The sequence below is a fragment of the Ranitomeya variabilis genome, chromosome 8 (genome assembly GCF_051348905.1).
Source record: "Ranitomeya variabilis isolate aRanVar5 chromosome 8, aRanVar5.hap1, whole genome shotgun sequence".
NCBI classification, from domain to species: Eukaryota; Metazoa; Chordata; class Amphibia; order Anura; family Dendrobatidae; genus Ranitomeya; species Ranitomeya variabilis.
The window spans coordinates 219,008,086-219,023,356 of NC_135239.1; the positions used below are offsets into that span (position 1 = coordinate 219,008,086).

At 52.7% G+C, this 15,271-nt stretch overlaps 1 protein-coding gene across 1 annotated transcript; it reads left to right on the top strand.

Annotated features, from left to right (window-relative positions):
* Positions 1-1,646: 1,646 nt before the first annotated feature.
* On the top strand, positions 1,647-5,835 carry GPX1 (glutathione peroxidase 1). Its single transcript, XM_077277237.1, has 2 exons — positions 1,647-1,890; positions 5,257-5,835. The coding sequence occupies exons 1-2, from the start codon at positions 1,672-1,674 to the stop codon at positions 5,620-5,622; spliced, it is 585 nt and encodes a 194-aa protein (XP_077133352.1). The 5' UTR covers positions 1,647-1,671; the 3' UTR covers positions 5,623-5,835.
* Positions 5,836-15,271: the final 9,436 nt, after the last annotated feature.

Consider the following 15,271-nt stretch of genomic DNA (forward strand, 5'->3'; position numbering starts at 1 on the left):
AGGACCTCGCACTGTGGCCCCCGGGCCCTCACTGTGAGGCGCTGACCCCTGAGGACCTCGTACTGTGGCCCCCGAGCCCTCACTGTGAGGCGCTGACCCGGGACCCCTGAGGACCTCGTACTGTGGCCCCCGAGCCAGGCTCACTGTGAGGCGCTGACCCCTGAGGACCTTGCACTGTGGCCCCCGAGCCAGGCTCACTGTGAGGTGCTGACCCCTGAGGACCTTGTACTGTGGCCCCCGGGCCCTCATTGTGAGGCGCTGACCCCTGAGGACCTTGCACTGTGGCCCCCGGGCCCTCACTGTGAGGCGCTGACCCCTGAGGACCTTGTACTGTGGCCCCCGGGCCCTCATTGTGAGGCGCTGACCCCCTGAGGGCCTTGTCCTGTGGGCCCTCACTGTAAGGCGCTGACCCCTGAGGACCTTGTACTGTGGCCCCCGGGCCCTCACTGTGAGGCGCTGACCCGAGGACCTCGTACTGTGGCCCCCGGGCACTCACTGTGAGGCGCTGACCCCTGAGGACCTCGTACTGTGGCCCCCGGGCCCTCACTGTGAGGCGCTGACCCCTGAGGACCTCGTACTGTGGCCCCCGGGCCCTCACTGTGAGGCGCTGACCCCTGAGGACCTCGTACTGTGGCCCCCGGGCCCTCACTGTGAGGCGCTGACCCCTGAGGACCTCGTACTGTGGCCCCCGGGCCCTCACTGTGAGGCGCTGACCCCTGAGGACCTCGTACTGTGGCCCCCGAGCCCTCACTGTGAGGCGCTGACCCCTGAGGACCTTGTACTGTGGCCCCCGAGCCCTCACTGTGAGGCGCTGACCCCTGAGGACCTCGTACTGTGGCCCCCGGGCCCTCACTGTGAGGCGCTGACCCCTGAGGACCTTGCACTGTGGCCCCCGAGCCAGGCTCACTGTGAGGCGCTGACCCCTGAGGACCTCGCACTGTGGCCCCCGAGCCCTCACTGTGAGGCGCTGACCCCTGAGGACCTCGCACTGTGGCCCCCGAGCCAGGCTCACTGTGAGGCGCTGACCCCTGAGGACCTCGTACTGTGGCCCCCGGGCCCTCACTGTGAGGCGCTGACCCCTGAGGACCTCGTACTGTGGCCCCCGAGCCAGGCTCACTGTGAGGCGCAAGCGCTGAGTGACTGTGACCTGTCGGCCAGTGGGTGTGTCCGACTCTTCTCTATTTACGTTATCAGTTTTTCGGCTCTGTGATTGGTTGAGAATTGTATCTAACCCCGCCTTATTAAACAGTGCTGTGATGTGATTGGACGGTCAGTAGTACAGGGTGTACGATAAAGATTGAAAGAGGACAGCGCCACACCAGGAAGTGATAGACAGCAATACACTTTATTCTGCCTCCTGCGGCAACGTTTCGGTCCGAGGACCTTTTTCAAGCACCTGTGCTTGAAAAAGGTCCTCGGACCGAAACGTTGCCGCAGGAGGCAGAATAAAGTGTATTGCTGTCTATCACTTCCTGGTGTGGCGCTGTCCTCTTTCAATCTTTATCGTGGACTTCTTCTACTGGGATGGACCCCCTGGTGTGGACGTGCGCCCTGATGTCCGTGGAGACTATGTTAGTATTGGGTGCGGCCTGACTAAATTCCAGTAGTACAGGGTGTGTCCGTTTGTCTCTGTATAAGTAGCTGCTCTCCCGCGTTTTCGCACACTCCGCAATGGCTCTCCGCACGGTGTACGAGTTCTCGGGCCGCCTCCTGTCCGGGGAGCTGGTGGCTTTCTCCCGGTACCGGGGTCAGGTGCTGCTCATCGAGAATGTGGCGTCTCTCTGAGGGACGACTGTCCGGGACTACACGCAGATGAACGGGCTGCAGTCAGAGTACGGCGCCCGGGGGCTGCAGGTCCTGGGCTTCCCCTGCAACCAGTTCGGTCACCAGGTGAGGAGACCACAAAAGCTGCTCCACCTGCACACGGCCGTCAGCAGAGCGCGTGTGACCGGGAGTGATGAGCAGCAGGGGGCGACGGGTGTGGGGGCTGTATGTATAGTGTGGGGGGCTGTATGTATAGTGTGGGGGGCTGTATGTATAGTGTGGGGGGCTGTAGTGTGTATAGTGTGGGGGGCCTGTGTGTATAGTGTGGGGGGGGCTGTGTGTATAGTGTGGGGGGGGCTGTATGTATAGTGTGGGGGGGGCTGTATGTATAGTGTGGGGGGGGCTGTATGTATAGTGTGGGGGGGGCTGTATGTATAGTGTGGGGGGGGCTGTATGTATAGTGTGGGGGGGGCTGTATGTATAGTGTGGGGGGCTGTATGTATAGTGTGGGGGGGGCTGTATGTATAGTGTGGGGGGGGCTGTATGTATAGTGTGGGGGGGGCTGTATGTATAGTGTGGGGGGCTGTGTGTATAGTGTGGGGGGCTGTATGTATAGTGTGTGGGGGGCTGTATGTATAGTGTGTGGGGGGCTGTATGTATAGTGTGGGGGGCTGTAGTGTGTATAGTGTGGGGGGCTGTAGTGTGTATAGTGTGGGGGCTGTATGTATAGTGTGGGGGGCTGTATGTATAGTGTGGGGGGCTGTGTGTATAGTGTGGGGGGCTGTGTGTATAGTGTGGGGGGCTGTATGTATAGTGTGTGGGGGGCTGTATGTATAGTGTGTGGGGGGCTGTATGTATAGTGTGGGGGGCTGTAGTGTGTATAGTGTGGGGGGCTGTAGTGTGTATAGTGTGGGGGCTGTATGTATAGTGTGGGGGGCTGTGTGTGTAGTGTGGGGGGCTGTGTGTGTAGTGTGGGGGGCTGTGTGTATAGTGTGGGGGGCTGTATGTATAGTGTGGGAAGCTGTAGTGTGGGGGGCTGTGTGTATAGTGTGGGGGGCTGTGTGTGTAGTGTGGGGGGCTGTGTGTATAGTGTGGGGGGCTGTGTGTATAGTGTGGGGGGCTGTGTGTATAGTGTGGGGGGCTGTGTGTATAGTGTGGGGGGCTGTGTGTATAGTGTGGGGGGCTGTGTGTATAGTGTGGGGGGCTGTGTGTATAGTGTGGGGGGCTGTGTGTATAGTGTGGGGGGCTGTATGTATAGTGTGGGGGGCTGTATGTATAGTGTGGGGGGCTGTATGTATAGTGTGGGGGGCTGTAGTGTGTATAGTGTGGGGGGCTGTAGTGTGTATAGTGTGGGGGGCTGTAGTGTGTATAGTGTGGGGGGCTGTAGTGTGTATAGTGTGGGGGGCTGTAGTGTGTATAGTGTGGGGGGCTGTAGTGTGTATAGTGTGGGGGGCTGTAGTGTGTATAGTGTGGGGGGCTGTAGTGTGTATAGTGTGGGGGGCTGTATGTATAGTGTGGGGGGCTGTATGTATAGTGTGGGGGGCTGTAGTGTGTATAGTGTGGGGGGCTGTAGTGTGTGTGTGTGGGGGGGCTGTAGTGTGTGTGTGTGGGGGGGCTGTAGTGTGTGTGTGTGTGTGTGTGGGGGCTGTAGTGTGTGTGTGTGTGGGGGGGCTGTAGTGTGTGTGTGTGTGGGGGGGGGGCTGTAGTGTGTGTGTGTGGGGGGGGGCTGTAGTGTGTGTGTGTGTGGGGGGGGGGGGCGTAGTGTGTGTGTGTGTGTGTGTGTGTGTGTGGGCTGTAGTGTGTGTGTGTGTGGGGGGGCTGTAGTGTGTGTGTGGGGGGGCTGTAGTGTGTGTGTGTGTGTGTGTGTGGGGGGGCTGTAGTGTGTGTGTGTGTGGGGGGGGGCTGTAGTGTGTGTGTGTGTGTGGGGGGGGGCTGTAGTGTGTGTGTGTGTGTGTGTGGGGGGGCTGTAGTGTGTGTGTGTGTGTGTGGGGGGGCTGTAGTGTGTGTGTGTGTGGGGGGGCTGTAGTGTGTGTGTGTGTGGGGGGGCTGTAGTGTGTGTGGGGGGGCTGTAGTGTGTGTGGGGGGCTGTAGTGTGTGTGTGGGGGGGCTGTAGTGTGTGTGTGGGGGGCTGTAGTGTGTGTGGGGGGGGCTGTAGTGTGTGTGTGTGTGTGTGGGGGGGGGCTGTAGTGTGTGGGGGGGGGGCTGTAGTGTGTGTGTGTGTGTGGGGGGGGCTGTAGTGTGTGTGTGTGGGGGGGCTGTAGTGTGTGTGTGTGTGTGTGGGGGCTGTAGTGTGTGTGGGGGGGGGCTGTAGTGTGTGTGTGTGGGGGGGCTGTAGTGTGTATAGTGGGGGGGGGCTGTAGTGTGTATAGTGTGGGGGGGGGCTGTAGTGTGTATAGTGTGGGGGGGGCTGTAGTGTGTATAGTGTGGGGGGCTGTAGTGTGGGGGGCTGTAGTGTGGGGGGCTGTAGTGTGGGGGGCTGTAGTGTGGGGGGCTGTAGTGTGTATAGCGTGGGGGGCTGTAGTGTGTGTGTGTGTATAGCGTGGGGGGGTAGATCTAGTATGTGGCAATGTGCACACTCGGGGATAGGGTGTGTGTGTGTGTATATATATAATTATGGGGTGCACTCGGTGGGGGTGTGATATGTATTATTGTGGGGGAGTGGCTGGTGAGGCCGGCCTCCTGACCTCATGTCCCCTCTGACACCAGTAACCAGGAGATCCTGCGCTTCGTGCACTCGGAGGGGAGTGTGTGTATATATAGTATGGGGGGGTGTATATTATGGGGTACACTCGGAGGGGAGTGTGTGTATATAGTATGGGGGGTGTATATAGTATGGGGGGGTGTATATTATGGGGTACACTCGGAGGGGAGTGTGTGTATATAGTATGGGGGGTGTATATAGTATGGGGGGGGTGTATATTATGGGGTACACTCGGAGGGGAGTGTGTATATATTATGGGGTACACTCGGAGAGGAGTGTGTATATATAGTATGGGGGGGGTATATATTATGGGGTACACTCGGAGGGGAGTGTGTATATATAGTATGGGGGGGGTATATATTATGGGGTACACTCGGAGGGGAGTGTATATATAGTATGGGGGGTGTATATATTATGGGGTACACTCGGAGGGGAGTGTGTATATATAGTATGGGGGGGTGTATATATTATGGGGTACACTCGGAGGGGAGTGTGTATATATAGTATGGGGGGTGTATATATTATCGGGTACACTCGGAGGGGAGTGTGTATATTATGGGGTACACTCGGAGGGGAGTGTGTATATATAGTATGGGGGGGTGTATATATTATGGGGTACACTCGGAGGGGAGTGTGTATATATAGTATGGGGGGTGTATATATTATGGGGTGCACTCGGAGGGGGTGTGTATATATTATGGGGTGCACTCGGTGGGGGTGTGACATGTATTATTGTGGGGGAGTGGCTGGTGAGGCTGGGCTCCTGACCTCGTGTCCCCTCTGACCCGCAGGAGAACACCAGTAACCAGGAGATCCTGCGCTCGCTGCGCTTCGTGCGCCCGGGGGGAGGTTTTGAGCCGAACTTTCCGCTGTTTGAGAAGTGTGACGTGAACGGCGAGAAGGAGCTGCCCCTGTTCACCTTCCTGAAGACGCAGCTGCCGTACCCCAGTGACGACCCCGTCTCCCTCATGGGTGACCCCCGGAGCATCATCTGGTCGCCGGTGCGCAGGAACGACATCTCCTGGAACTTTGAGAAGTTCCTGATCTGCGCGGACGGGGTCCCGTATAAGAGATACGGCCGGCGCTATGAGACCGCCAACATCCGGGGCGACATTGAGGCGCTGCTGGAGGCCGCTGACCGGGACGACAAGACGTAAGCCATCCGCCGGTGACCGCCGCACCTGCACTGTTTCTGCAGCTCTGATTCTTCAGCGGTTGCTGCCGACGCCATTGGACGGCCATGGATGACGCTTCTGCTCTAAATCCCTGCAGAGCTGGAGCTGATGGACCTGGGGACGGCCGGTGGGGGGCAGACAGCAGCGGAGGATACGGGCGGGAAATGTGCCACAATAAAGAGAGTTCTCCACATGCCTCCATTGTGATGATTGTGGCCCACGCCCCCCGTGTGCTGACCGCAGCGCCGGCCCCTCTAGTGTTGGTCCTGGTATTTAGCAGATGGGTCACAGCAGCCATCAGACTTGTGACCTGTTCTCTAGTTACCTCCAGAGCTGCATTCAGTTCTGCTGGTTTTCAGGGTTAACCCTTTTGTGTCTCCTGTCTCGGCGGGTGCTGTGCATTATGACGCTGTGTTGTAGGTGGTCTTCTCTCGTCACTACAACCTGCAGATCCACTGTGGTGGCTGTGTATACGGGGTGATGGAACATCGTCCCTCGCCAGGCAGGGGCCACATGGAGGTCAGCAGGGTCTGATGACACAGGAGCTGCCGTCTGGGTCTCTGGAGATGAGAGGGTTACGTTCAGAGCAAGTTGGGTGTTCCCGGGTGCCATGACGCCTCTGATCACCATGACTCTGCACAGATCCAAAGGGCGATGCCACCCTCTGCTCAGTCATATAGTGAGCGGAATGCGAGGCAGGGAGGGGATGTGACGTCTGCTGAGTCATATAGTGAGCGGGATGCGAGGCAGGGAGGGGATGTGACCTCTGCTGAGTCACATAGTGAGCGGGATGCGAGGCAGGGAGGGGATGTGACCTCTGCTGAGTCACATAGTGAGCGGGATGCGAGGCAGGGAGGGGATGTGACCTCTGCTGAGTCATATAGTGAGCGGGATGCGAGGCAGGGAGGGGATGTGACCTCTGCTGAGTCACATAGTGAGCAGAGTGCGAGGCGGGGGAGGGGACGTGACCTGCTGAGTCACACAGTGAGCGAGGCAGGGAGGGGACGTGACCTCTGCTGAGTCACATAGTGAGCGGGGTGCGAGGCAGGGAGGGGACGTGACCTCTGCTGAGTCACATAGTGAGCGGGGTGCGAGGCAGGGAGGGGACGTGACCTCTCCTGAGTCATATAGTGAGCGGGATGCGAGGCGGGGGAGGGGACGTGACCTCTGCTGAGTCACATAGTGAGCGGGGTGCGAGGCAGGGAGGGGACGTGACCTCTGCTGAGTCATAGTGAGCGGGGTGCGAGGCAGGGAGGGGACCTGACCTCTGCTGAGTCATATAGTGAGCGGGATGCGAGGCGGGGGAGGGGACGTGACCTCTGCTGAGACACATAGTGAGCAGAGTGCGAGGCAGGGAGCAGACGTGACCTCTGCCGAGTCATAGTGAGCAGAGTGCGAGGCGGGGGAGGGGACGTGACCTCTGCTGAGACACATAGTGAGCAGAGTGCGAGGCAGGGAGCAGACGTGACCTCTGCCGAGTCATAGTGAGCAGAGTGCGAGGCGGGGGAGGGGACGTGACCTCTGCTGAGACACATAGTGAGCAGAGTGCGAGGCAGGGAGCAGACGTGACCTCTGCCGAGTCATAGTGAGCAGAGTGCGAGGCGGGGGAGGTGACGTGACCTCTGCTGAGTCATATAGTGAGCGAGATGCGAGGCGGGGGAGCGGACGTGACCTCTGCCGAGTCACATAGTGAGCAGAGTGCGAGGCAGGGAGCAGACGTGACCTCTGCTGAGTCATATAGTGAGCAGGATGCGAGGGGGGGGAGCGGACGTGACCTCTGCCGAGTCACATAGTGAGCAGAGTGCGGGGGAGGTGACGTGACCTCTGCTGAGACACATAGTGAGCGGGGTGCGAGGCAGGGAGCAGACGTGACCTCTGCTGAGTCATATAGTGAGCGAGATGCGAGGCGGGGGAGGGGACGTGACCTCTGCTGAGACACATAGTGAGCGGGGTGCGAGGCAGGGAGCAGACGTGACCTCTGCTGAGTCATATAGTGAGCGAGATGCGAGGCGGGGGAGGGGACGTGACCTCTGCTGAGTCATATAGTGAGCAGGATGCGAGGCGGGGGAGGGGACGTGACCTCTGCTGAGTCACACATAGTGTGCGGGGGGGAGGGGACATGACCTAAAATAATGTTTCTTTTTATACAGCGCTTTACAGTTTGCACACATTATCATTGCTGTCCCCAATGGGGCTCACAATCTAGATTCCCTATCAGTATGTCTTACAAGCAACGTTTTTTGGTGGCGACGGTTGCGACATGTGGCAATGCGTCGCACTGCGTCGTTAATAAAAGTCTATGGAGAAAAAAAGCATCCTGCAAGCACTTTTGCAGGATGCGTTTTTTTCTCCAAAACGACGCATAGCGACGTGCAGTGCAGGACGCTAGTGTGAAAGTAGCCTAAACTGCACAGTATAACAGAAGGCGATGGACAGGTCGTGTGAAAGAAGTAAAACTCTGCATCTGGCACTAAGGTCGTGGAAACCGCATTGCTGGGAGAAACCAGAGGGCGTCCCAGTGCCAGCAGGATGATGTTACCTCTGACGGCGACACTGTCAGCTGCAGTCAGTGTTCTCTACAGTCCACCTCCGTTGTGGCAGCAGTTATTGTTTTGCATTGCACACTTGGTTTTGCTAATGGCACCTGGATCGGTTCTGTCCCTTAGTCCTCTAACCCACCGCACTACAGGGGCTGAGAAAGAGAACGCACAACTTCCAGTTGATGGAGGAGTTGGACAGTCAGCCATTGGCTGCGGTGGAGACAGAGGCTGCGGTGGTAGGGGCACTCTGAGTCTGGGAAAACTACAGGAGCTTCTCACTAAATTAGAATATCATCAAAAAGTGACTTTATTTCAGTTCTTCAATACAAAAAGTGAATCTCCTATATTCTATAGAGTCATTACACACAGTGATCTATTCCATTTGTTTATTTCTGTTAGGCTATGTGCACACGTTGTGGATTGTATGCGTTTTTGCCACATTTTTCCCTGCGAAAACACATGCACAACACAGCCCATTGAATTCAATGGGATTCCGCATTGCGGAAAAATACGCAGCATGCTCAGTCTTTGTGCGGAATCGCGGCGATTCCGCACACATAGGAATGCATTGATCCGCTTACTTTCTGCATGTGGCTATGCCCACCATGCGGGAAGTAAGCGGATCATGTGCGGTGGTACCTGGGTCTGGTGGAGAGGAGACTCTACTCCAGGCCCTGAAATCCATATTTCTGTTAAAAAAAATAAATAAAATTAAAATAAAAAAAAGTGATATACTTACCTACTGATGGCCCCTGGAGTCCTCCCGCCTCCCAGCGGTGCACGTGACTGCTTCTGGGCCCAGGGATGCATTGCACGAATCACCTGGGATGACGTCACGTGACCGTGACGTCACAAAGGGCATTCGAGGAAAGCATCCCTGGGAACGGAAGCGGCCACATGCACGGCTGAGGAGATCAGGGGCCGTTGGAAGGTTAGAATGACTATTTTTTTTTATTTTTTTTTAAATTATTTTTAACATTCAATCTTTTACTATTGATGCTGCATAGGCAGCATCAATACTAAAAAGTTAGTCACACTCGTCAAACACTGTTTGTGTGACCAACCTGTCAATCAGTTTTCCAAACGCTAGTGTTTAGCGGGAATACGCATGCCAATTCCGCATGCATTACACCCACGGCAGGGAGTTGCAGAATTGCCGCGGAAATTTCCACAACAACTCTGCAACGTGTGCACATAGCCTTAATGTTGATGATTATGGCTTACAGCCAATGAAAACCCAAAAGTCATTATCTCAGTAAATTAGAATAATTCATAAAAAACACCTGTAAAGGTTCCTAAGTGTTTAAAAAGGTCCCTTTGGGTATGTGCACACGCTGCGGATTTGACGCTGCGGATCCGCAGCAGTTTTCCCAAAGTTTACAGTACCATGTAAACCTATGGGGAAAAAAACCGCTGTGCATATGCTGTGGAAAAATCTGCGCGGAAACGCAGCGGATTATTTTCCGCAGCATGTCAAATCTTTCTGCGGATTCCGCAGCAGTTTTCAACCAGCACAAATAGGAAAGTGCAGTTGAAAACCCACAGAAGAAACCGTGAGAAAATCCGCAGTGAAAACCGCAGTGGTTTTGCACTACGGATTTTCCAAATCTGCTGCGGAAAAATCCGCAGCAGAATCCGCAACGTGGGCACATACCCTTAGTCTGTTTCAGTAGCTCCACAATCATGGGGAAGACTGCTGATCTGACAGATGTCCAGAAGGCGTCACTGACACACTCCACAAGGAGGGTAAATTTTGCATTTCATTTGGAAATCGAGGTCCCGGAGTCTGGAGGAAGAGTGGAGAGGCCACAATCGATGATGGTTTGGGGAGCCATGTCATCTGCTTGTTTAGGTCCACTAGTTTTTGGGTTTTTTTAAATAATTTTTATTAATTTTTAACATATATATGGAAATGTACATTCAGAAACCTTTTCTTACCTTACGGAGTCTTAATTTACATTTTGGTTATCACATTATTCTGTATTCTGACGTTACAGATTTTAAACACATTGTCACGCATCCCTTCTCCGTGGTGTAAGGCTTCTTTCACACTAGTGTCTGCACGGGGCATTGTGAAAGTGATGCCCGACGTGGGCAGCGGAAGCAGTCTTACGACGCTTCCGCTGCCCCATTGTAAGGTCTGGGGAGGAGGGGGCGGAGTTTCGGCCTCGCATGCGTGGTCGAAAATGGCAGACACGACGCGCAAAAAAGTTACATGTAACTTTTTGTGCCACCGGTCCGCCAAAACACGACCACCATCGCACGACGGTTGCGACGTGTGGCCATACGTCGCAATGTGTCGCTAATGTAAATCTATGGGGAAAAATTGCATCCTGCGGACAATGTGCAGGATGTGGTTTTTTTCTCCTAAACGACGCATTGCGACGTACAGCCAACAATGCTAGTGTGAAAGTAGCCTAACTAATTTGTCACGTGCTCGCTCTCAGCACGTGACTTGAGGTTGCGCCTGCAAGGGTTAATCTATGTCCCCTCTCTCAGTCCAGCATTCAACCTCTGTCCTATGCTGTAATGGGACCCAGGCCACACACCGACCCAGGCCACACACCCGCTCATACACGCTGCCACCACTCACCGACAGGCCACACACCCGCTCATACACGCTGCCACCACTCACCGACAGGCCACACACCCGCTCATACACGCTGCCACCACTCACCGAATACACGGGCGATGAGTCCCAGAAATAATAATATTGTCTACCACTCATAAGGCTCACACACCTTAGGCTATGGATTCGTTAGAACATTCAAGGTTCAACTTGTTAGTTTTATACTTAAATACAAAAAAGGTTCAGTGCTTACAGTAAGAAAGTTATAAAAATATAATAAAAAGACACACCTTATGCAAAACAGTATAAAAATAAACAGGAGAAACTTACAGAAATCATCTAACTTGTAGTTGCTTTCTGCTCCCTGAGGGTAGGATGAATGTAGATTGGAACACACCAGCTTGGCCGCCCCCATTATGTGAACCCGTTTCTCTGTATAGAGGTCTAATTTGTAGCTTTGGTCTGGAGGTCAGGTTTCTAGACTAGCCCCTCAGGTTAATATCATAACTGCTTGTTTTTTGATTGGACCACGGCTGCGCCCCCCAATGAATATATTGTTTTCTCTTGAGATCCTTTGTGTAACAGCTCTCCCAGAGATACTATCAGGCCGTAATTAACATCTCTCTTCCAAGAGCCAGGAGGTGGCAAATGTTCCCTTTCTTCTTGGCTTCCCTCATGATGAGATTGGGGACAGAATTCTACTTGTCCCAGGAAAATACATATTAGCACCTGAATGCAACATGCAGCCTTCAGGACAGATGCTACATTATTGCCAGTGACACAATAAATCTACACACACACACACACACACACATTTCACCACACCTCCCTCCTTATGAACGTGCATGGGGGTTGACTTACAGGTCAGCTCCCGAGCAGGTATCTGGTTCCGCGCCACCTTGGTGAAATAGGCTATCAGCATTGCCATGATCAATTCCTTCCTTACGCTGAATGGTGAAATCATATTATTGTAATATCAGACTCCATCTAAGCAATTTCCCGTTGTCCCCAACTACTCTATTGAGCCAACTGAATGGGGTATGATCTGTGAGCACGGGGACGTTGCGCCCATAGAGGTATGGTTGCAGCTTCGGCAGAGCCCACACAATTGCCAGTCTTTTTCAATGGTGGCATAAGCCACTTCCCCCGGGCAGGGGTATCTGCCAATATCCCCTACTCAGGTCCATAATGGTGAGGTAAGACGCCTTAGCTAGCTGCTCTAACAGCTCATCTATCCTCGGCATGGGGTAGACCTCACATGTAGTCAGTAGATTTAATTTCCTGTAGTCTACACAGAACCGGGTAGTACGGTCCTTTTTTGGGACAAGAGGCCCAGGCGAGGCCCAGGAACTCTGGGATTTTTGTATCACCTTGAGGTTCAGCATCTTCTCTACCTGTTCCCTCATGTGAGCCTTCACCTCTGCTGACACACGGTATGCAGACTGCCGTACTGGGGGGTTAGTACCAGTGTCCACATGGTGAGCTGCTGAGTGTGTCCTCCCAGGCTCCCCTGTGAAGACTTCGGTGAACTCGCTGAGTGCCCCCATCACCTCAGACCTCTGACTGTGGGATAGTTCAGGGTTAAACTGACTCCAGGGACTCCATGTACTGAGTCCCGGCCCCCACATCCAGTAACAGATCGGCCTCCTCCTCTTCAGGCAGGCTACAGACAGGGTGAGAAGCAACCACAACCCAGATACAGAAATCCCCAGAAGAACCACCAAACAAAAAAGATTTAAATTGCCTTTATTATATACAATTGGCAATTACCATTACAAATTGTGCGCACAACAGGACAAGAAAAAATGACAATAAAAATAAAAAATAAATATAAAAACATATATATATATATATGGTAAAGGCTGACCCAGTTAGTGCGTATAAATATATATACCTATAATACTTCCCTTTTATTATGTGAACATATAAAAACCTTTTCCGCAAACATATTTATATGTGAATAATAAAAAATATATATAAATTAAAAAGAACCGTATATAGGAATATTTATATATCAGCACTTCTATATTAGCTTAAGCTCATTGCACACCTGATATATAAATATTCCTATATACGGTTATTTTTAATTTATATATATTTTTTATTATTCACATATAAATATAATGTTTGCGGAAAAGGTTTTTATATGTTCACATAATAAAAGGGAAGTATTATAGGTATATATATTTATACACACTAACTGGGTCAGCCTTTACCATATATATATGTTTCTATATTTATTTTTTATTTTTATTGTCATTTTTTCTTGTCCTGTTGTGCGCACAATTTGTAATGGTAATTGCCAATTGTATATAATAAAGGCATTTTAAATCTGCTTTTTGTTTGCTGGTTCTTCTGGGGATTTCTGTATATGGGTTGTGGTTGCTTCTCACCCTACGTAAGTGGTTTATCCACATCTTTTCTTCAGAGCACCAATCACTGATATATAATATATGATACATTATCTTCTTATTGTTGATTTTATCTAGTGATTATCAGTGTAGTGGTTGGTATATCTGTGGTTGTTCCTAACCAGGCTACAGACAGGTAAGAACAGGTCTCCCTGTCATGATGAGCCTTCAACATATTTACATGAAATACTTTCTGACGCTTTGCTGCTCATCTAGTGTCACCACATAATTAACATCATTCAGCCGCTTATGTACAGTGTATGGTCCCTCCCATGCAGCCTGTAATTTATTCTGTAACATAGGGACCAACACCCAAACCTTCTGCCCTTCCTCGTGTGCCCTCAGTCTGGCATTACGGTCGTACCAGACCTTCTGGTTGATTTGGGCCTGGGTCACGTTCTCATGGGCCAGGTTGCTCAGTTTTTGCATTCTTTCTCTGAGCCGCAGTACATATTCGACCACTGAGACTCCAGTAGTTCTGGGGTCGTCCTCCCAACAGTCCTTAATCAAATCAAGTGGCCCCCTGACCCTCCTCCCATAAACCAGTTCAAAGGGGGAGAATCCAGTAGACTCCTGGGGTACCTCTCTGTAGGCAAACAACAGATTGGGGGGGGGGGGAGGTACCGCTCCCAGTCTCTCCCTTCAGTCTCCACCAGCATTTTCAGCATTTGCTTTAATGTTCCGTTAAAACGCTCGCAGAGTCCGTTGGTTTGGGGATGATGGGCGCTGGCCACAACATGCTGTATTTGTATTCTCTCACAGAGGCTTTCCATCAGATCAGACATGAACTGGGTTCCCTGATCGGTCAACATTTCCCTGGGGAAACCCACACGAGAGAACAGTCAGTAAAGCATCCGCCACTTTGTCTGCTCGGATGGAGGACAGTGCCACAGCTTCCGGGTATCGTGTAGCATAGTCCACCGCTGTGAGGATGTACTTTTTGCCAGTGCTGCTAGGGATTGCAAGTGGCCCTATGATATCCACAGCCACTCGCTGGAAAGGCTCATCGATCACAGACAGTGGTATCAATGGAGCTTTCTGTATATTCCCGGACTTCCCAACTCTCTGACAAACTACACATGATCTGCAGTAATTGGCAATATCTGTCCCCATCTTGGGCCAATAGAAGTTATGTGTCAGGCGAGCTTTAGTCTTTTGTATTCCAAGGTGTCCGGCCAGAGGAATTTCATGGGCAATTCTCAATAGTTGTTCCCTAAATGGATAAGGGACGATCAGCCGCCGTTCACAGTCCCAAGATTCTGTAGTATCTGTGGGGATAGTCTCTGTATACAGTCTGCCCTGGTCCCAGTATACTCTCTCTTTGTCAGAAGCAGCAGGGGGTCGGTCTGCAAGACATCTGAGCTCCTCCAGACTGACATCTGTCTGCAGGGCCTCCTGGAAGTTCTGACTGTCAGCCTGCAGGCCCTGGCCTAGTGTGACTGCCAGGCCCTGGTCTGAAGCTGAGTCTTCAGTGTCTGTTATCAGATACCTTGGTGGGTCTGCCATGTGAGGAGGCTCCAGGGCCACAGTATGGGCCTCCTGTCCTGGCAGTTCTGAGACTTATCCTCTAATCTCTGGGGTTGAGTCTGAGCCGCAGCCTGACTCCGGGTCACAGCTGCCACATATTTACAGTTCTGCTGTTAAGGTACCGTTACACAAAACGATTTACCAACGATCACGACCAGCGATACGACCTGGCCGTGATCGTTGGTAAGTCGTTGTGTGGTCGCTGGGGAGCTGTCACACAGACAGCTCTCCAGCGACCAACGATGCCGAAGTCCCCTGGTAACCAGGGTAAACATCGGGTTGCTAAGCGCAGGGCCGCGCTTAGTAACCCGATGTTTACCCTGGTTACCAGCGTAAACGTAAAATAAAAAAAACACATACTCACATTCCGGTGCCTGCGTCCACTTCCCTGCACTCCTCCTGCATCCTGTGTAAGCGCCGGCCAAAGCAGAGCGGTGACGTCACCGCTGTGCTCTGCTTTCACTTTACGGCCGGCGCTCACAGTCAGTGCGGGAAGCAGACGGCTAGGGACCTGACGGACACCGGAATGTGAGTATGTACTGTTTGGGTTTTTTTTACATTTACGATGGTAACCAGGGTAAACA